The 23918-nt window shown below is 40.9% G+C and overlaps 1 protein-coding gene across 1 annotated transcript; it reads right to left on the bottom strand.

Annotated features, from left to right (window-relative positions):
* Positions 1-23292: 23292 nt before the first annotated feature.
* LOC113266111 (dynactin subunit 6-like) lies at positions 23293-23831 on the bottom strand. Its single transcript, XM_044389354.1, is given in 3 exon segments — positions 23293-23380; positions 23382-23408; positions 23410-23831. Coding segments are annotated over 3 exon segments (537 nt in total).
* Between the last annotated feature and the right edge of the window lie 87 nt (positions 23832-23918).

Genomic DNA, 23918 nt, shown 5'->3' on the forward strand with positions numbered 1-23918 from the left:
GAATAGGTATTATTTCTTCTTTGAATGTTTGGTAGAATTCCCCAGGGAATCCATCAGGCCCTGGACTCTTGCTTTTTGGGAGGTTTTTAATCACTGCGTCAATCTCCTCACTGGTTATTGGTCTATTTAGGTTGTTGATTTCTTCCATTTCAGTTGTCCATTTCAGTCTTGGCAGTTTATAGGTTTCCAGGAAGGCATCAATTTCTTCCAGTTTGCTTAATTTACTGGCATGTAGTTGTTGATAATGGTTTCTGATGATTGTTTCAATTTCCTTGGTGTTAGTCATGGTCTCTCCCCTTTTTCATTCATAATTTTATTTATTTGGGTCCTTTCTCTATTCTTTTGAATAATTCTGGCCAGTGGGTTATCGATCTTATTAGTTCTTTCAAAGAACCAGCTTGTAGCTTTGTTGATCTGCTCTAGTGTATTTTGGGTTTCTAATTTCTTGTTCTCTCCTCTAATCTCAATCAGTTGTCTTTTTGTGCATGGCTTAGGCCTGTTCTTCGATTCCAGCTCCAGCTGTTTAAGGTGTGAGTATAAGGACTGCATTTTAGGTTTTTCTATTCTTTTTTTTTGATAATAATTTTTTATCATGTTATGTTAGTCACCATACGGTATATCCTTAGTTTCTGATGTAGTGTTCCATGATTCATTATTTGTGCATAACACCCAGTGCACCATGCAATATGTGCCCTCCTTAATACCCATCACCAGCCTATCCCAATCTCCCACGCCCCTATTCTTTTGAGTGAGGCTTGAATGGCTATGTATTTCCCCCATAGGACCACCTTTGCAGTGTCCCATAGGTTTCGGACAGATGTGTTTTCATTTTCATTGGTCTCCATAAATTGTTTATGTTCTTCTTTAATTTCCTGGTAGACCCAAACGTTCTTAAGCAGGATGTTCCTTAGTTTCCAACAGTTTGAGTTTCTTATGAATTTTTTCCTGTGATTGAATTCCAGTTTCAAAGCATTGTGGTCTGAGAATATGCAGGGGAAAATATCAGTGTTTTGGTATTCATTGAGACCTGATTTGTGACCCAGTATATGGTCTATACTGGAGAAAGTTCCATGTGCACTCAAGAAGATGGAGTATTGTTTTGTTTTAGGGTGGAATGTCCTATATATATCTATGAAGTCCTTCTGGTCCAGAGTCATTCAAAGCTCTTGTTTCTTTGTTGATTTTCTGCTTAGATGATATGTCTACTGCTGAGAGTGGAGTGTTGAGGTCCCCTACTATTAATGTATTAAATCTATACGACTCTTTATTTTGGCTAACAGTTGGCTTATGTAGTTTGCTGGTCCCCTGTTTGGGGGCATAGATATTTATAACTGTTAGATCCTCTTGTTGGATACACCCTTTAAGAATGATATAGTGTCCTGTATCTCTAACTACAGTCTTTAGCTTAAAATCTGTTTGATATGAGAATTGCTACCCCAGCTGTCTTTTGAGGTCCATTGGCATGAAAAATGATGCCCCATCCCTTCATTTTAAGTCTGGATGTATCTTTAGGTTCAAAGTGAGTCTCTTGTAGACAGCATATGGATGGGTCATGTCTTTTTTTCCCAATCTGCAACTCTGTGTTATTTTATGGGAGCATTTAGGCCATTCACATTGAGAGTGATTATTGAGAAACATGATTTTAATGTCATCATGTTGTCTGTGAAGTCCTTGTTTCTATAGATTGTCTCTGTAAACTTTTGTTCTGTATCATTTTTGGGGTCTTTCTACTTTTATTAACCCCCTCTTAATATTTTTTGTAGGGCTGGCTTGGTGGTCACATATTCTTTCAGTTTCTGCCAGTCTTGGAAGCTCCTTGTCTCTCCATCCATCTGAATGACAGCCTTGCTGGATAAAGGATCCGTGGCTGCATGTTCTTCTCACTTAGTGTCTGAATATGTCTTGTAATCCCTTTCTGGCTTGCAAGGTCTCTGTAGACAGGTCTGATGTTATTCTGATGTTACTCCCTCTGTAGGTGGGGATTCTCTTCCCCCTGGCCACTTTCAAGATTGTTTCCTTGGATCTAAGATTTGCAAATTGTACTATTATACGTTGTGGTGTTGGTCTGTTCTCTTTCACCTTGGGAGTGTTCCTCTCTGCCACTTGGACATGACTGCTTGTTTCCTTTCCTAGATTAGGGAAGTCCTCAGCTATAATTTGTTCACATATCTCTTCTAGACCTCTCTCTTTCTCCACGCCCTCAGGGAACCCCAATAATTCTTACATTGGAAACTTTCATTGAGTCAGTAATCTCCCATAGCTTTTTTTCTTGAAATTGGAGTCTTTTTTCCCATGCCAGCTCTTTTCCCTTCTTTTCTATCATCTCATCCTCTAACTCACAAATTCGTTCTTCTGCCTCGTTTACCTTGGCTGTCAGAGCAACCAGTTTAGATGGCATTTAATTCATAGCATTTTTACATTCCGCCAGATTAGTTCTCATTTCAACCCTTAGAGAGTCTATATTTTCTTTAATATTTTTCTCAAGCCTATGTATCATCTTGATAATTATTACTCTGAAATCCATTTCTGACATCTTGGTTATATCCATATCCATTAGTTCTGTGGCAGAGGCCACAATCACTGGTTCTCTCCTGTGCTGGGGTTCCTCCTCTTTGTCATTCTGATGAGGTGTGGTTGCAGGGATGTAGAGAGTCCAAATTATTGACCAGGACCCAACAAGATGCACCTGTTTTATAGGGACTGTAGGGATGTGGGCTTCTTGTTCTTTCAGCCTGCCTTCTGGGGGAGGGGCCTACTGCACTGATACTCAGGCAACCCTTCTTGGGCAGAGTTGTCCTACCACCTGTGAGGGGGATGAGCTCAGTGAGAACCAGTTTTGGGGGGCTTTTGTTCTCTGGTGGCTTTCCCTCATGGCTTTCTGTGCCTCTTCTGATAGTCAGACCAGCAGTGACTATATCCAAACCTCTGTCTCAGAACAGAGAGATCACAGTCTGCTCTTCACTGAGCTCTCCAGGCCACACTGTGTCTCTGCTGCTAAAAACCCTTGCGGGCCCCACAGCCGCTCTCCCCCTCTTTGCTCCCAGGCCTAAGCATGTCTCTGCCCTTTGTGCTTCTAAAACCACCAGCAGCCCCCAGTTCACATGTGAGCTCCTGAGCTCCAGGTTTCAGTCTGATGTGGCATCATAACCAGCTGCTACCGGTTGCTAGTCTGGCCCACTCCCCAGCGCCAGAGGCTTCTATCTTCCTGGCACACAAGCACAGAGTCTCCCTCCCCCTTCTGTTTATCTTTCAAAATCTGCCCATAGACTTTTGGCTCCCCACTTCATATCTCGAGACCAAGCACTGGAGATGTTCACTTTGTAGAGATCCAGATGTATCTTCTTACATGTCAGTCTGACTTCGTGGGTGTTCAGCATGGTCTGGTAGATATCCAGTTCAATTCAGGGGACCGGCTGAAATAGGGTCCTCTACTACTCCACCATCATTCACCCTGTACCACCCATCCTTGGTGAGTATGGAAGCATTACACAAAGTGGGTGGAAAGCAGATGAAAGTTCCATATCTTATCTAAGATCAACAGGGCAAGGAAACTGTCCTTCAACGGACATGGTCTTTCATGTATATGTATTCATTAACAATGTTGGGTGTGGAAGGATGAGTAAATGACCACATACTTATCGCTTAGAAACAAGATTGTAGGCAAATGGTCCCTCAACGAACATCAGCATTTATGAATATGGAAGTATTAATCAAAGTGGTTGTGGAAGCATAAGGAAAGGACCACATACATCTCTCTAGGAAACAACAGCGTACAGGAACAAACATAAAACTAGCATCATCATTCATGAATATGGAAGGATTATCCAAAAGTGGTGTGGAAGAATGAGGAAAGCACCACATACTTATCTCTAAGAAACAACATAGATGGGAAAGATTCCTTCAAGTAAGAGCAACATTCATGAATAGGGAAGCTTGAACAATCTTCTGTGTGGAAGGAAAGGACCATGCCACTTACTTATCATTTAGAATCAACAATGTTCTTAAGTGTCCCAAGTAACACCATCATTCATGAATATGGAAGCATTACACAAAGTAGGTGTGGAAGCAGACGAAAAGTTCCATATTCTTATCTCTAGGAATCAACAGTGCAAGGAAACCATCCTTCTGTGAAAGTCGTCTTTCATGTATATATATAATCATTAACCAACTTGGTTGTGCAAGGATGAGTAAATGACCACATTCTTATCCCTTAGAAACAACATTGTATGGAAACCGTCCTTCAACAAACGTCATCTATCATGCATATGGAAGCATTAATCAAAGCAGTTGCAGAAGCAAAAGGAAAGGAACACATATGTATATGTAAGAACCAACAGTGTGCAGGAACCAACTTACAACTAACATCATCATTCATGAATATTGAAGCATTAGCCAAAGTGTGTGTGGAAGCATGAGGAAAGTGCCACATACTTATCTCTAAGAAACTACAGAGTTGGGAAAGCATCCTTCAAGTATCAGCAACACTCATGAATAGGGAAGCATGAACAAATTTCCATGTGGAAGGAAGAGGAAAGTGTCACATACTTATCAATAAGAGTCAACAATTTATGGAAACTGCCCTTCAAGTCACAGCATCTTTCATGAATATAGAAGCATTACACAAACTGGGTGTGGAAGCATCAGGAAAGGGCCACATACATATCTAAGAAACAAGTGTACAGGAACCAAATGACAACTAACAGTAACTTTCATGTGAAAACATGAGGATAGTGCCACATATTTTTCTCTAAAAAACTACAGAGTACAGACATTGTCCTTCATGTAACATCATGTTTTATGAATATGGAAGCACTCATCAACCTCAGCCTGGAAAGAAGACTTAAGTACAAGATACTTATCCCTCAGAAAACAGAGAAGGGAAACCGGTATTTAATGCACATCTTCTTTCAAGAATATGGAAGCATTATCCAAAGGTGGTGTGGAAGAAGGAGGAAAGTGCCCATACTCTTCTCTCAGGAACAAGAGTTTGGAGAGCATCCTTCAAGTAACAGGAACATTCATGAATAGGGAAGCATGAACGAACTTCCGTGTGGAAGGAAGTGAATAGTGCCACATACCTATCATTTAGAATCAACACCATACCAACCTGCATTTCAAGTAAAACCATCCTTCATGAATATGGAAGCATTACACAATGTGCGTGTGGAAAGAGATGAAGAGTTCCATATACTGATCTGTAAGACTCAACAGTGCAAAGTAACTGCCCTTTAACGAATATTGTCTTTCATGAATATGTAATCATTAACCAACTGGGGTGTGGAAGGATGAGTAAATGACCACATACTTATCCCTTACAAACAACACTGTTCAGAAACCGTCCTACAATGAACATCATGTTTCATGCAAATGGAAGCACTAATCAAAGTGCTTGTGGAAGCATGAGGATAGTGCCACATACTTATCTCTAAGGAACAACAGTGTAGAGAAATTTTTCTTCATGTATTATCATGTTTTATGAATATGGAAGCATTCACCAACTTTGGCCTGGAAAAAAAAGTTAAGTGCAAGATACTTATCCCTGAGAAACCACACAGAAGGGAAACTGTCTTTCAAGGCACATCATCTTTTGTGAATATGGATGCATTAATCAAGTGGGTGTGGAAGAATGAGGAAAGTGCCACAGACTTATCTCTAAGAAACAACAGAGTTTATATTCTCACCTCAAGAAGCTGGAACAGCAACAGAGGGACAGGCCTAATCCACGCACGAGGAAGTAGCTGACCAAGATTAGAGCAGAAATCAATGGATTAGAAACCAGGAGTACAGTAGAGCAGATCAACAGAACTAGAAGCTGGTTCTTTGAGAGAATCAATAAAATTGGCAAACCGCTGGCAAGACTTATCCAAAAGAATAGAGAAAGGACCCAAATTAATAAAATTATGAATGAAAAAGGAGAGGTCACAACCAACACCAATGAAATTGGAAGGATTATTAAAAACTTTTATCAACAGCTATATGCCAATAAATTAAGCAATCTGGAAGAGATGGAGGCCTTCCTGGAAACCTATAAACTACCAAGACTGAAACAGGAAGAAATTGATCTATTAAACAGGCCAATTAATTATGAAGAGATTGAGTCAGTGATAAACAACCTTCCAAATAACAATACTCCAGGCCCGGATGGTTTTCCTGGGGAATTCTACCAAACATCCAAAGAATAAATAATACCTATTCTCCTAAAGCTATTTCAAAAAATAGAAACAGAAGGAAAGCTACCAAACCCATTCTATGAGGCCAATATTACCTTGATCCCCAAACCAGGCAAAGACCCCATCAGAAAGGAGAATTACAGACCGATTTCCCTAACAAATATGGACGCCAAAATCCTCAACAAGATCCTGGCTAATAGAATCCAACAGTACATTAAAAGGATTATCCATCATGACCAAGTGGGATTCATCCCTGGGATACAAGCGTGGTTCAACTTTCACAAATCGATCAGCGTGATGCATCATATCAACAAGAAAATACTCAGGAACCATATGATCCTCTCAATAGATGCAGAAAAAACATTGACAAAATACAGCATCGTTTCCTGATTAAAACCCTTCAGAGTGTAGGGATAGAAGGTACATTCCTCAATCTCATAAAAACCATCTATGAAAAGCCTACAGCAAATAAATCATTCTCAATGGGGAAAAGCTGGAAGCCTTTCCCTTACAATCAGGAATACGACAAGGATGCCTACTCTCGCCACTATTATTCAACATAGTACTAGAAGTCCTTGCAACAGCAATCAGACAACAAAAAGGGATCAAAGGTATCCAGAACGGCAAAGAAGAAGTCAAACTGTCTCTCCTCGCAGATGACATGATACTCTATATGGAAAACCCAAAAGAATCCACTCCAAAACTATTAGAAGTTATAGAGCAATTCAGTAATTTGGCGGGATACAAAATCAATGCTCAGAAATCAGTTGCATTTCTATACACGAATAATGAGACTGAAGAAAGAGAAATTAGGGAATCCATCCCATTGACAATAGCACCAAAAACCATACGTTACCTTAGAATTTACTTAACCAGAGACGTAAAGGATCTACATTCTAGAAACTATAAATCACTCTTGAAAGACATTGAGGAAGAAACAAAAAGATGGAAAAATATTCCATGCTCATGGATCGGAAGAATTAACATAGTTAAAATGTCCATGCTACCCAGAGCAATCTACACTTTCGATGCTATCCCGATCAAAATACCGATGACATTTTTCAAGGAACTGGAACAAATAGTCCTTAAATTTGCTGGAACCAGAAAAGACCACAAATTGCCAAGGAACTGTTGAAAAGGAAAAACAAAGCTGGGGGCATCACAATGCCAGATTTCGAGCTGTACTACAAAGCTGTGATCACAAAGACAGCATGGTACTGGCAAAAAAACAGACACATAGACCAATGGAACAGAATAGAGAACCCAGAAATGGACCCTCGGCTCTTTGCGCAACTAATCTTTGATAAAGCAGGAAAAAAACATCCGGTGGAAAAAAAACAGTCTCTTCAATAAATGGTGCTGGGAAAATTGGACAGCTACATGCAAAAGAATGAAACTTGACCACTCTCTCACACCATACACAAAGATAAACTCCAAATGGACGAAAGACCTCGATGTGAGACAGGAATCCATCAAAATCCTAGAAGGGAACATAGGCAGCAACCTCGACGACATTGGCCAAAGCAACCTTTTTCGTGACACACCGCCAAAGACAAGAGAAACAAAAGATAAAATGAGCTTGTGGGACTTCATCAAGATAAAAAGCTTCTGCACAGCCAAGGAAACAGTCAAAAAAACTAAGAGGCAGCCCACGGAATGGGAAAATATATTTGCAAATGATGCTACAGATAAAAGACTGGTATCCAAGATCTACAAAGAACTTCTCAAACTCAATATGCGAGAAACAAATACACAAATCATAAAATGGGCAGAAGATATGAACAGACACTTTTCCAATGATGACATACAAATGGCTAACAGACACATGAAAAAATGTTCAAAATCATTAGCCATCAGGGAAATTCAAATCAAAACCATACTGAGATAGCACCTTATGCCAGTTAGAATGGCAAAAATTGACAAGGCAAGAAACAACAATTGCTGGAGAGGATGTGGAGAAAGGGGATCCCTCCTACATTGCTGGTGGGAATGCAAGTTGGTACAGCCACTCTGGAAAACAGTGTGGAGGTCCCTTAAAAAGTTAAAAATTGAGCTACCCTATGACCCAGCCATTGCACTACTGGGCATTTACCCCAAAGAGACAGACGTAGTGAAGAGAATGGCCATATGCACCCCAATTTCATAGCAGCATTGTCCACAATAGCCAAATCGTGGAAGGAACCGAGATGCCCTTCAACAGATGAATGGATTAAGAAGTTGTGGTCCATATATACAATGGAATATTACTCAGCTATCAGAAAGAACGAGTTCTCAACATTTGCTGCAACATGGACGGCACTGGAGGAGATAATGCTAAGTGAAATAAGTCAAGCAGAGAACGACAATTATCATATGATTTCCCTCATCTATGGAACATAAGAAGTAGGAAGATCGGTAGGGGAAGAAAGGGATAAAGAAAGGGGGGGTAATCAGAAGGGGGAATGAAGCATGAGAGACTATGGACTATGAGAAACAAACTGAGGGCTTCAAAGGTGGGGGTGGAGGAATGGGATAGACTGGTGATGGGTAGTAAGGAGGGCACGTATTGCATGGTGCACTGGGTGTTATACACAACTAATGAATCATCGAACTTTACATAATAAACCAGGGGTGTACTGTATGTTGACCAACATAATATAATAAAAAAAGCATTAAAATAAAAAAAAAAAAAAGAAACAACAGAGTTGGGAAAGCGTCCCTCAAGTAATAGCAATATTCATGACTAGGGAATCATGAACAAACTTCTGTGTGGAGGGAGAGGAAAGTGTCACATACTTATCAGTTCATATCAGCACTGTATGGAATCCCCCCTTCAAGTCATAGTGTCTTTCATGAATATGGAAGCAGTACTCCAAGTGGGTATGGAAGCATAAGGAAAGGACCACATACATATCTCTAACAACAGTGTAGAGGAACCGTCCTTCAACTATCATGACCTTCCTGAATATTGAACCCTTATCAAAATTAGGATAAGGAAAGGTCCACATATTTATCTCTGAGAAACAACTGTGTCAGGATAATGTCCTTCAAGTAACATCATCATTCATGAATGTGGAAGTATTACCCAAAGTGTGTGTGGAAGCATGAGGATAGTGCCACATTCTTATCTCTAAGACACTATAGTGTAAGGAAATTGTCCTCCTTGTAATATCATGTTTCATGAATAAGGAACCATTAATCAAATTTGGTGTGCAAGGAAGACTAAAGTGCAAGAGACTTATCCCTAGAAACCACACAGAAGGGAAACCGTGTTTCAACTCATATCATTTTTCATGAATATGGAAGCATTACCCAAAGTTGGTGTGGAAGAATGAGGAAGGTGCCACATACATATCTCTAAGAAACAACAGATTTAGGAAAGCGTCCTTCAAGTTACATCAACATTCGTGAATAGGGAAGCATTAACCAACTTCCGTGTGGAAGGAAGAGGGAAGTGCCACATACTTATCATTTAGAAAGTGTATGGAGCATCTTTCAATGAAGATCTTCCTGCAAGGCAATAACTTTTCCAAATGTATGTTGGGAACAGAAGGAACATACCCTATGGCTAACTCAGGAAAACATGTCTCTGTAGCAAACTTCTTCAACTCGGTACTCCTTTCCTAGAGATAGAAGATGTCTGCAACGTATGCGTGGATGCACAGGGGAAGTGCCATGTAGTTAGTTAACTGAGTTAAACATGCTTGTGTAGAAAGCATCCTTCAACTAATGTCCTCCTCTATGCACAGAGCAACTTTCTCAAAGAAATGTGTTGAAGCATAAGGGATGTGCCCCATAGGTAACTCAGTGAAAGGAATCTGGGTAGAAGGATATTTCAAGTAATGACTTGTTTAGGGAAGATAGAAGGTGTTTCCAATGTATGCAGGAAAATGTAAGGAAAGTACCCTGGACTTGTCACAGTGAAAGAAGTATGTGTGCCGAAACCATCTCTCAAACGACCATCTTCAGTCCCTGGAGACTAAAGTGTTTTCCAACGTCTGTGTGGAAAGCAGGGTGGCACACACGTATCTCAGTGCAACAGGTCATTGCCCGTAACCACCTTTCAAGCTAAGAACTTTTTACCCGGGGAGAGTATATTTGTTCTCACATATATGTGTGGAAACATGAGGAGTGTGCCATAGCCTTGACTCAGTAAAACAAGTCTGTGAAGAGACTATCTGTCCAACAACACCTTGTCTCCTGGATAAGGAGCGTTTTCCAATGAATGCTGAGGAAGCATCAAGAAAGTGGCATGCACCTGACTCAGCAAAACCAGCCTCTGTAACAACCGCCCTTCAACTTAGAACTTCTTTCCTGGCAAATGAGTCTCAAATGCATGGTTGCGATCGATCATGAGGAAAATGACAAATACTTAACTCAGTGAAACTGGTTCATGCGGAAACCGTCTTTCAGATAGTACCTTCTTTCCCACAAACAGAAATGTTCACAAATAAATGTATGTGGGGGTGAGAAAGGAGGAAAGATGGCAGAGAAGTAGGGGACCCTATTTCAACCGGTCCCCTGAATCAAGCTGGATATCTAACAGACCATTCTAAACAAGCAGGACATCAGCCTGAGATGTAAGAAGATACATCTAGATCTCTACAAACAGAATATCTCTGACGGTTGGTCTCGAGGTATGAAGTGGGGAGCCGAGAGTCTACGGGCAGATAATGGAAGATAAATGGAAGGGAGAGGGAGCCTCCGTGAATGTGCACTGGGAAGGCAAAAGCCTCCCACACTGGGGACAGGGCACAGACTCGCAGACTGGTAGAGGCGGGGAAATGTCTTTAGGAGACCACCCCCCAGATTGAAACCTGGAGCTCGGGAGTGCACGTGTGAACTAGGAGGGGCTGGTGGTTTTAGAAGCACAAAGAGCAGAGATGTGCCGAGCCCTGGGAGCGAGGACTGGGAGAGCAGCTGTGGGGTGCACAATGTAGGACGCTGCAGGTTTTTTAGCAGCACCGACAGAAATGGACTCAGTGTGGCCTGGAGAGCTCAGTGAAGAGCAGACTCCGATCCCTCTGTTCTGAGACAGAGGTTTGGATACGGTCACTGCTGCTCCGACTCTCAGAAGAGACACAGAAAGCCACCAGGGAAAGCCACCAGAGAACAAAAGCCCCCCAAAACTGGTTCTCACTGAGCTCATCCCCCCCCCAAAGGAAGCAGGGCAACTCTGCCAAAAAAAGTGGTAGGCCCCTCCCCCAGAAGGCAGGCTGAAAGAACAAGAAGCCCACATCCCTACGGTCCCTATAAAACAGGTGCATCTTGTTGGGTCCTGGTCAATAATTTGGACTCTCTACATCCCCGCAACCACACCTCATCAGAATGACAAAGAGGAGGAACCCCAGCACAGGAGAGAACCAGTGATTGTGGCCTCTGCCACAGAACTAATGGATATGGATATAACCAAGATGTCAGAAATGGATTTCAGAGTAACAATTATCAAGATGATATATAGGCTTGAGAAAAATATTAAAGAAAATATAGACTCTCTAAGGGTTGAAATGAGAACTAATCTGGCGGAATGTAAAAATGCTATGAATGAAATGCCGTCTAAACTGGATGTTCTGAGGGCCAGGGTAAACGAGGCAGAAGAATGAATTAGTGAGCTAGAGGATGAGATGATAGAAAAGAAGGAAAAAGAGGTGGCATGGGAAGAAAGAATCCAATTTCAAGAAACTAAGCTGAGGGAGATCACTGACTCAATGAAACACTCCAAAATCAGAATTATTGGGGTTCCCTGAGGGCATGGAGAAAGAGAGAGGTCTAGAAGAGATTTTTGAACAAATCGTAGCTGAGAACTTCCCTAATCAGGGAAAGGAAACAAGCATTTGTGTCCAAGAGACAGAGAGGACCCTGCCCACGATCAATGAGAACAGACTGGCACCACGAGATATTCGCAAATCTCAGATCCAAAGAAGCAATCTTGAAAGTGACCAGGGGGAAGAGAATCCCCACCTACAGAGGGAGTAACATCAGAATAACATCAGACCTGTCTACAGAGACCTTGCAAGCCAGAAAGGGATTGCAAGACATATTCAGAGTACTAAGGGAGAAGAACATGCAGCCACGGATCCTTTATCCAGCAAGGCTGTCATTCAGATGGATGGAGAGACAAGGAGCTTCCAAGACTGGCAGAAACTGAAAGAATATGTGACCACCAAGCCAGCCCTACAAAAAATATTAAGGGGGGGGGTTAATAAAAGTAGAAAGACCCCAAGAGTGATACAGAACAGAAATTTACAGAGACAATTTATAGAAACAAGGACTTCACAGACAACATGATGACATTAAAATTATGTTTCTCAATAATCACTCTCAATGTGAATGGCCTAAATGCTCCCATAAAATAACACAGAGTTGGAGATTGGATAAAAAGACATGACCCATCCATATGCTGTCTACAAGAGACTCACTTTGAACCTAAAGATATATCCAGACTGATAGCAAAGTCATAGAGAACAATTTTTCATGCGAACGGACCTCAAAAGAAAGCTGGGGTAGCAATTCTCATATCAGACCAATTAGATTTTCAGTAAAGAATGTAGTTAGAGATACAGAAGGACACTATATTATTCTTCAAGGGTGTATCCAACAAGAGGTTCTAACAGTTATAAATATCTATGCCCCCATCATGGGAGCAGCCAACTACATAAGCCAACTGTTAACCAAAGTAAAGGAACATTTAGATAATAATATGTTAATAGTACGGGACCTCAACACTCCACTCTCAGTGACAGACAGTTGATCTAAGCAGATGAGCAACACAGAAACAAGAGCTTTGAATGATACACTGGACCAGTTGGACCTCAGATATATATATGGAACATTCGACTCTAAAACATCAGAATACTCATTCTTTTCGAACGTACATGAAACTTTCTCCAAAATAGACCATACACTGTGTCACAAATCAGGTCTCAACTGATACTAAAAGATTGAGATTATTCCCTGCATATTCTTAGACCACGATGCTTTGAAACTGTAACTCAATCATAAGAAAAAAAATGGAGGAAACTCAAACACTTGGAAACTAAGGATCATCCTGCTTAAGAATGTTTGTGTAAACCAGGAAATTAAGGAAGAAGTTGAGCAATTTATAGAAACCAATGAGAACAAAAACACATCAGTCCAAAACCTGAGGGACACTGCAAACGCAGTCCTAGGGGGAAATACATAGCCATCCAAGCCTCACTCAAAAGAATAGAAAAATCTAGCCCCACCCACCTTGCCCCCTTTCCTCAAGTGCTTCCTCTCCTCCTTTCTGTTGGAATGTTACATCTTTGCCACACCTCTGCAGAGGGTCCCACAGCCACCTGCAAACAAGTGCTTAGATGTCAACGATGGGGCTAGGGTGGCCCAGCTGACAGAGTGAGGGTGGCCGGGCCAAGGTGCATGCTCCGGAACCTGGGCTCCCATTAGACTGCAAAGAACAGCATCCTGGAGGAGTTAAGATGGCGGAGGAGTAGGGGACCCCTTTTTCAGCTGGTCCCCTGAGTCGAGCTGGATAGGTACCAGACCATCCTGAACATCCATGGAATAAGCCTGAGATGCAGGAAGATACATATGGATCTCTACAAATGAACATCTCTAGCAATGAGTATTGAGGTACAAAGCGGGGAGCCGTGAAACCGTGCACAGATATCGGAAGATAAATGGAAGGGCAAGGGAGCCGCCGTGTTCGGGCACGGGGAAGCGGTAGCCACCTGCATGGGGGAGCGGGCAGAATCACGGACCGGCACCCGCGAGAGAGCAGACTGAGACCATGAGCCAGGGAACGCGCGTGACCAGTCTGAAAACCGAAGCTCCGGGGCGCCTGCGAACCACACTGAAACAGAGCTCCAGAGCACAAAGGGGTGGCTGGCGGCTGGCGGTGTTAGAAACACAAAGGACAGGGATGCGCCAGCCCTAGAAGCGAAGGCTGTGATGCCGGGTGTGGGGCGCACATCCCGGGACACTGCAGGGTTGAGCAGCACCAACAGAAACAGAGTTAAAGTGACCAGACCATCAGTGGAGAACGGACTGCGATCCCTCTGTTCTGAGACAGAGGCTGAGATTCGGCTACTGTTGCTGGACTCTCAGAAGACACACAGCAAACCGCCAGGGAAAGCTGCCAGAGAACAAAAGCCTGGAAATACCGGCTCACAGTGTGCCCATCCCCATCCCCCCTCCCAGGGGACACGGAGACTCTACCCAAACAGGGTTGCCTGAGTATCAGCATGGCTGGCCCCTCCCCCAGAAGGCAGGCTGAAAAATCAAGAAGCCCACATCCCTAAGATCCCTATAAAACAAGGGCGCACGGCCTGGGTCCCTGTCAATAATTTGGGCTCTGGACAACCCCGCAACCTCTCCTCATCAGAATGATGAGAAGGAGAAATCCCCTCCAGCAAAGAAAAAACAATGAGTCTGTGGCCTCTGCCACAGAACTAATGGATATGGATATAACCAAATTATCAGAAATGGAGTTCAGAGTAACAATGGTCAAGATGATGTGTAGACTTGAAAAAAGTATTAACGAAAATGTTAATGAGAATATAGAATCTCTAAGGGCAGAATTGAGAGCAAACCTGGCAGAAATTAAAAATTCTATGAGCCAATGCAGTCAAAACTAGATGGTCTGACGGCCAGGGTGAATGAGGCAGAAGAACGTATCAGTGAATTGGAGGATGGGTTAGTAGAAGAGAAAGCTAAAATAGAAACTTGGCTCAAAAAAATCCAATCTCAAGAATGTAGGTTATGGGAGATTACTGACTCAGTGAAACTTTCCAATGTCAGAATCATCGGCATCCCGGAGGGGGTGGAGAAAAACAGAGGTCTAGAAGAGATATTTGAACAAATTGTAGCTGAAAACTTCCCTAATCTAGCAAAGAAAACAAGCTTTGGGTCCAAGACGCAGAGAGGACCCCTCTAAGTGCAACCACGACAAACCTACGCCACGTCACATCATAGAGCAATTTGCAAATATTAGATCCAAGGATTACTGAAAGTCGCCAGGGCAAAGAAATTTCTCATGTACCAAGGCAAAGGTATCAGAATTATGTCAGACCTGTCTACACAGACCTGTAATGAGAGAAAGGGTTGGGGGGCCATTTTTAAAGCACTTTCAGAGAAAAACATGCAGCCAAGGATCCTTTATCCAGCAAGGCTGTCATTCAGAATTGATGGAGAGATAAAGACCTTCCAGAATCTCCAGTCATTGAACAATTTCGTAACCACAAAACCAGCCCTACAGGAGATATTAAGGAGGGTTCTATAAAAGTAAAAAGGCCCCAAGAATGATAAGAACAGAAAGTCACAATCTATAGAAACAAAGACTTTACTGGCAACATGTCATCATTAAAATCATATCTCTCAATATTCAGACTCAATGTAAATGGCCTAAATGCTCCCATAAAGCACCACAGGGTTGCAGATTGGATAAAAAGACATGACCCATCCATTTGCTGTCTACAAGAGACTCATTTTGAACCTAAAGATACATTCAGACTGAAAGTAAAGGGATGGGATACCATCTTTCACGCCAATGGACCTCAAAAGAAAGCTGGGGTAGCAATTCTCATAACAGACAGACTGGATTTTAAACTGAAGATTATAGTTAGAGACACAAAAGGGCACTATATTATTCTTAAAGGATGTATCCATCAAGTGGATATGACAACTATAAATATATATGCCCCCAATAGGGGAGCAGCAAGATACACAAGCCAACTCTTAAACAGAATAAAGAGACATATAGATAAAAATACATTAATAGTAGGGGACCTCAACACTCCACTATCAGCAAGAGACAGAGCACCAGAACAGAAAACCAACAAAGAAACAAGAGCTTTGAATGCCATACTCGACAAGTTGTACCTCATAGATATATATAGAACACTACACCCCAGAACAAAGGAGTACTCATTCTATTCTAGTGCCCATGGAACATTCTCAAGAATAGACCATGTTCTGGGACACAAAACAGGTCTCAACCGATATGAAAAGACTGAAATTATTCCCTGCATATTCTCAGACCACAATGCTTTGAAATTGGAACTCAACCCCAAGGAAAAAATTTGGAAGAAACTCAAACACTTGGAGACTAAGAACCATCCAGTTCAGGAATGACTCGATAAACCAGGAAATCAAAAATCAATCTAAACAATTTATGGAGACCAACGAGAATGAAAACACAACGGTCCAAAACCTATGGGATACTGCAAAGGCAGTCCTAAGGGGGAAATACATAGCCATCCAAGCCTCACTCAAAAGAATAGAAAAATCTAAAATGCAGTTTTTATATTCTCACCTCAAGAAGCTGGAACAGCAACAGAGGGACAGGCCTAACCCACGCATGAGGAAGCAGGTGACCAAGATTAGAGCAGAAATCAATGAATTAGTAACCAGGAGTACAGTAGAGCAGATCAACAACTAGAAGCTGGTTCTTTAAGAGAATCAATAAATTTGGCAAACTGCTTGCAAGACATATCCAAAAGATAGAGAAAGGACCCAAATTAATAAAATTATGAATGAAAAGGGAGAGGTCACAACCAACACCAATGAAATTGGAAGGATTATTAGAAACATTTATCAACAGCTTTATTATGCCAATAAATTAAGCAATCTGGGAGAGATGGAGGCCTTCCTGGAAACCTATAAACTACCAAGAGTGAAACAGGAAGAAATTGATCTATTAAACAGGCCAATGAATTATGAAGAGATTGAAACAGTGAAAAACAACCTTCCAAAAAACAAAACTCCAGGCCCGGACAGTTTTCCTGGGTGAATTCTACCAGACATTCAAAGAAGAAATAATACCTATTCTCTTAAAGTTATTTCAAAAAATAGAAACCAAAGGAAAGCTACCAAACTCATTCTATGAGGCCAATATTACCTTGACCCCAAACCAGGCAAAGACCCTATAAAAAAGGAAAATTACAGACTGATACCCCTGATGAATATGGACGCCAGAATTCTCAACAAGATCCTGGCTAATAGAATCCAACAGTACATTTAAAGGATTATCCATCATGACCAAGTGGGATTCATCCCTGAGATGCAAGCGTGGTTCAACATTCGCAAAACGATCGGTGTCTTAAATTTTATTGAGAAGGAAAAAGCCAAAAATCATATGATTTTCTCAATAGATGCAGAAAAAGCATTTGACAAAATACAGCATCCTTTCCTGATTAAAACCCTTCAGAGTGTAGGGATAGAAGGTACATTCCTCAATCTCATAAAAACCATCTATGAAAAGCCTATAGCAAATATCATTCTCAATGGGGGAAAGCTGGAAGCCTTTTCCTTAAGATCAGGAACATGACAAGGATGCCCACTCTCGCCACTATTATTCAACATAGTATTAGAAGTCCTTGCAACAGCAATCAGACAACAAAAAGGGATAAAAGGTATGCAATTCAGCAAAGAAGAAGTAAAAATGTCTCTCTTCACAGATGACATGATACTCTATATGGAAAACCCAAAAGAATCCACTCCCATCTATTAGAAGTTATAGAGCAATTCAGTAATGTGGCGGGATACAAAATCAATGCTCAGAAATCAGTTGCATTTCTATACACGAATAATGAGACTGAAGAAAGAGAAATTAGGGAATTCATCCCATTTACAATAGCACCAAAAACCATACATTAACTTGGAATTTACTTAACCAGAGACGTAAAGGGTCTATATTCTAGAAACTACAAATCACTCTTAAAAGACATTGAGGAAGACACAAAGAAATGGAAAAATATTCCATGCTCATGGATCGGAAGAATTAACATAGTCAAAATGTCCATGCTACCCAGAGCAATCTACACTTTCAATGCTATCCCGATCAAAATAACGATGACATTTTTCAAAAAACTGGAACATATAGCCCTTAAATTGTATGGAAACAGAAAAGGCCCCAAAACGCCAAGGAATTTTTGAAAAGGAAAAACAAAGCTGGGGGCATCACAATGCCGGATTTCAAGCTGTACTACAAAGCTGTGATCACAAAGACAGCATGGTACTGGCACAAAAACAGACACATAGACCAATGGAACAGAATAGAGAACCCAGAAATGGACCCTCGGCTCTTTGCGCAACTAATCTTTGATAAAGCAGGAGAAAACATCCGGTGGAAAAAAGACAGTCTTTTCAATAAATGGTGCTGGGAAAATTGGACAGCTACATGCAAAAGAATGAAACTTGACCACTCTCTCACACCATACACAAAGATAAACTCTAAATGTATGAAAGACCTCTATGTGAGACAGGAATCCATCAAAATCCTAGAGGAGAACATAGGTAGCAACCTCGACGACATCAGCCACAGCAATCTTTTTCATGACACATCTCCAAAGGCAAGAGAAACAAAAGATAAAATGAGCTTGTGGGACTTAATCAATATAGAAAGCTTCTGTGCAGCCAAGGAAACAGTCAAAAAAACTAAGAGGCAGCCCACAGAATTGGAGAATATATTTGCAAATGATACTACAGAGAAAAGACTGGAATCCAAGATTTATAAAGAAGTTCTCAAACTCAATACACGAGAAACAAATAAACAAATCATAAAATGGGCAGAAGATATTAACAGACACTTTTCCAATGATGACATACAAATGGCTAACAGACACATGAAAAAATGTTCAAAATTATTAGCCATCAGGGAAATTCAAATCAAAACCACACTGAGATAGCACCTTACGCCAGTTAGAATGGCAAAAATTGACAAGGCAAGAAACAACAATTGTTGGAGAGGATGTGGAGAAAGGTGATCTTCTACATTGTTGGTGGGAATGCAAGTTGGTACAGCCACTCTGGAAAACAGTGTGGAGGTCCCTTAAAAAGTTAAAAATTGAGCTACCCTATGATCCAGCCGTTGCACTACTGGGTATTTACCCCAAAGATACAGACATAGTGAAGAGAATGGCCATATGCACCCCAATGTTCATAGCAGCATTGTCCACAATAGCTAAATCGTGGAAGGAGCCGAGATGCCCTTCAACAGATGACTGGATTAAGAAGTTGTGGTCCATATATACAGTGGAATATTACTCAGCTATCAAAACGAACGATTTCTCAACATTTGCTGCAACATGGATGGCACTGGAGGAGATAATGCTAAGTGAAATAGTCAAGCAGAGAAAGACAACTATCATATGATTTCTCTCATCTATGGAACATAAGAACTAGGAAGATTGGTAGGAGAAGAAAGGGATAAAGAAAGGGGGGTAATCAGAAGGGGGAATGAAACATGAGAGACTATGGACTCTGAGAAAGAAACTGCGGGCTTCACAGGGGATGGGCGTGGGGGAATGGGATAGGCTGGTGATGGGTAGTAGGGAGTGCACGTATTGCATGATGCACTGGGTGTTATACGCAACTAATGAATCATCGAACTTTACATCAAAAACCAGGAATGTACTGTATGGTGACTAACATAATATAATAAAAATATTTTAAAAAAACACAAAAGAATAGAAAAATCTCAAATACAGAGCCTATACTCACACCTTAAACAATTGGAGACAGAACAGAAGAACTGGCCAAAGCCATGCATGAAATGACAACTGATTAAGATTAGAGCAGAGATCAATGAATTAGAAACCAGAAATACAATATAGCAGATCACCAAAACTAGAAGCTGATTCTTTGAAAGGATTAAGAAGATCAATAAACCAGTGGCCAGGCTTACCCAAAAGAAAAAAGAAAAGACCCAAATTAATAAAATTATGAATGAAAGGGGGGAGATCATGACTAACAGCAAGGAAATAGAAACAATCATTAGAAACCATTATCAACAACTATATGCCAATAACCTAAGCAACTTGGAAGAAATGGATGCCTTTTAGGAAACTTATAAACTACCACGACGGCAACTGGAAGAGATCGACATCCTAAATAGGCCAATATCCAGGGACGAGATGGAAGCAGTGTCCAACAACCTCCCAAAAAACAAGAGTCCAGGGCCTGATGGATTCCCTGGATAATTCTACCAAACATTCAAAGAAGAAATAATACCTATTCTCCTGATGCTGTTTCAAAAAATAGAAACAGAAGGAAAACTTCCAAACTCATCATAAAGTAGAATTACAGACTGAAATCCCTGATGAATGTGGATGCCAAAATTCTCAACAAGATCCTAGCTAATATGATCCAACAGTATATTAAAAGGATTATCCATCACAACCAAGTGGGACTCATCCCTAGGATGCAAGGGTGGTTCAACATTCACAATTCAATCGATGTGTTAGATCACATCAATAAGAGAAGAGACAAGAATCATATGGTCTTCTCAATTGATGCAGAAAAAGCATTTGACAAAATACAGCATCCTTTCCTGATTAAAACCCTTCAGAGTGTAGGGATAGAGGGTACATTCCTCAATTTCATAAAAACCATCTCTGAAAAGCCCACAGCGAATATCATTCTTAATGGGGAAAAGCTCAGAGCCTTTCCCTTAAGATCAGGAACATGACAAGGATGCCCACTCTCATCATTATTGTTCAACATAGTACTAGAAGTCCTAGCAACAGCAATCATATGACCAAAAAGAATAAAAGTTATTCAAATAGGCAAAGAAGAAGTCAAACTCTCTCCCTTCACAGAAGACATGATACTTTATGTGGGAAACCCGAAGACTCCACCCCCAAATTACTAGAACTCATAGAACAATTCAGTAACGTGGCAGGATACAAAATCAATGCACAGAAATCAGTTGCATTTCTATACGTGAGCAATGAGATTGAAGAGAGAAATTAGGGAATCGATTCCATTTACGATAGCACCAAAACCCATAAGATATCTTTGCATAAACTTAAACAGAAAGGTAAAGAATCTATATTCTAGAAACTACAGAACATTGATGAAAGACATTGAAGAAGACACAAAAGGATGGAAAAACATTCCATGCTCATGGACCAGAAGAACAAACACAGTTGAAATGTCTATGCTACCTAGAGCAATCTACACTTTCAATGCCATCCTGATAAAAATACCAATAACATTTTTCAAAGTGCTGGAACAAACAATCCTAAAATTTGTGTAGAATCAGAAAAGACCCCAAATCACCAAGGAAATGTTGGAAAAGAATAACAACGCTAGGGGTATCACGTTGCCTGATTTCTAGCTATACTACAAAGCTATGATCACAAAGACAGCACGGTACTGGCACAAAAACAGACACATAGATCAATGGAACAGAACACTGACTCCAGAAATGGACCCTCAACTCTATGGTCAACTAATCTTTGACAAGCAGGAAAAAAAACATCCCACGGGAAAAAGTCTCTTCAATAAATGGTGCTGGGAAAATTGGACAGCTCTATACAGAAGAATGAAACTCAACTGCTCTCTCACACCATACACAAAGATAAACTCCAAATGGATGAAAGACCTCAATGTGAGACAGGAATCCATCAAAATCATAGAGGAGAATATAGGCTGTAACCTCTTCGACATTGGCCACAGCAACTTCTTTCATGACAGGTCTCCAAAGGCAAGGGAAGCAAAAGCAAAAGTGAACATTTGGGACTTCATCAAGATAAAAAGCTTCTGCACAACAAAGGAAAAAGTCAACAAAATAAAGAGGCAACCCATGGACTGGGAGAAGATCTTTGCAAATGACACTACAGATAAAAGACTGGTATTCAAAATCTATAAAGAACTTCTCAAACTCCACACCCAAAAAACAAATAATCAAATAAAAATGGGCAGAAGATATGAAGAGACACTATTCCAATGAAGACATATGAATGGCTAACAGACACATGAAAAAATGTTCAAAATCATTAGCCATCAGGGAAATTCAAATCAAAACCACACTGAGATACCACCTTACGCCAGTTAGAATGGCAAAAATTGACAAGGCAAGAAACAACATATGTTGGAGAGGATGTGGAGAAAGGGGAGCCCTCTTACACTGTTCGTAGGAATGCAAGTTGGTACAGCCACTTTTTAAAACAGTGTGGAGGTTCTTTGAAAACTTAAAAATAGAGGTACCTTATGACCCAGCAATTGCACTACTGGGTCTTTACCCCAAAGATACAGATGTAGTGAAAAGAAGGGCCATATGAACCCCAATGTTCATAGCAGCATTGTCCACAATAGCCAAACTGTGGAAGGAGCTGAGATGCCCTTCAACAGATAAATGGATAAAGAAGATATGGTCCATGTATACAATGGAATATTACTGAGCCATCAGAAAGAACGATTACCCAAAATTTGCATCAACAAGGATAGGACTGGGGGAGATTATGCTAAGTGAAATAAGTCAAGCAGAGAAAGACAATTATCACATGGTTTCACTTATTTGTGGAACATAAGAAATAGTAGGGAGATTAGGAGAAGGAAGGGGAAAATGAAGGGGGGATATACAGGGGGGAAATGAACCACGAGAGACTATGGACTCTGGGAAATAGAGTGAGGGCTTCAGAGGGGAGGGGCTTGTGGGATTGGGATAGGCCAGTGATGGGTATTAAGGATGCATGTATTGCATGGTGCACTGGGTGTTATAAGCAGACAATGAATCATGGAACATTACATCAAGCACTAATGATATACTGTATGGTGACTAACATAATACTAAAATCAATCAATCAATCAATCAATCAATCAATCTGGGGAAGACTAAGGGAAGTGCCGTGTGCTTACCTCAGTGTAACAGGTCTGTGTAGAAACCGTCTTCCAACTCTTTACATCTTCTTACCTTGGGAATGAGGCTTTCGCGAATGTGTGTTTGGAAGCATAAGGAAAATGCCGTTCACTTAACTCAGTGAAACGCATCTCTGTAGAAAGCATGTTTCTGCTAACATCTGCCAAAATTTTTGAAACTATTAATTTCATGTGTAGAACCTTAAGGAAGGAACTTGCCCCATACTTAGCTCCATCAGTAAAGTACCGGAGACAAGTCTTGCTCAAGGAAGAACGTCTTTAACTGGAGACAGAAGCTCTCTCAAAGGTGTCTGTGTGGAAACAAGGAGATTGTTGAATGCTTCATTAACTCAGTGAATCTAGCTGGTGTAGAAAACATTCCTTCAACTAGTGTCTTCTTTCAGGAAGGTAGAAACGTTTTCCAGTGTATGTGTGGAAACATAAGGAAAGTGCACGAACACTGTGGCCCTTTCGAAAGATAGTGGTCAAAGACATACTGTTCTCTTGATGCCATATATTGTTTCTAGTTTTTAACTGGAGTTGAGCTTCCTTTCATAGTCTTCTTTAGGTGGTGGTAGTTTGGCAAGATTTTCATCATGAAATTCAGCTGTAGTATCAGGCTGTGGTCGCTCAGTCTGCACCATAGATCACTGTATTCTCAGGGATGACTTCAAATGTATTCAGGTTGCAGCAAGCCCCAATGATGCAACCACTTGTCAATATTACGTTTGTGCCCACATATGCTTTTGATTTGATAACATTATTATCTCCTATTTTCATGGCTTGGGAATAACAGCCAACTTGAAACATACTATTGGTGCCAATGATCATAGGTTTCAGTTCTGGATTTTCAGCCTCAGAGGTGATATTATCAGGGTGAGCATTTACAATAAGCACCTGTTTTTCTATGAGGCTAACTTCAGCAATCACCATCCGCCCAGCTTCTGCAATAATTGGTGCTTTAGAGTGGATCACTGTCCTAGGTCCTATGGTTACATCACCTCGGATTTCACTTGCGGCACACACAGGAGCAATCTTCACACTCTTTTGAGCCTTCTCCATGATGGTTTGACCATGAGTGGTGCATATTTTAAAATCATCAGATGAGTACATGTGATGAAGGCTGGAAAGTGTCTGGGACTAGCGTTA

The sequence above is a fragment of the Ursus arctos genome, unplaced genomic scaffold (genome assembly GCF_023065955.2).
Source record: "Ursus arctos isolate Adak ecotype North America unplaced genomic scaffold, UrsArc2.0 scaffold_3, whole genome shotgun sequence".
NCBI lineage: Eukaryota > Metazoa > Chordata > Mammalia > Carnivora > Ursidae > Ursus > Ursus arctos.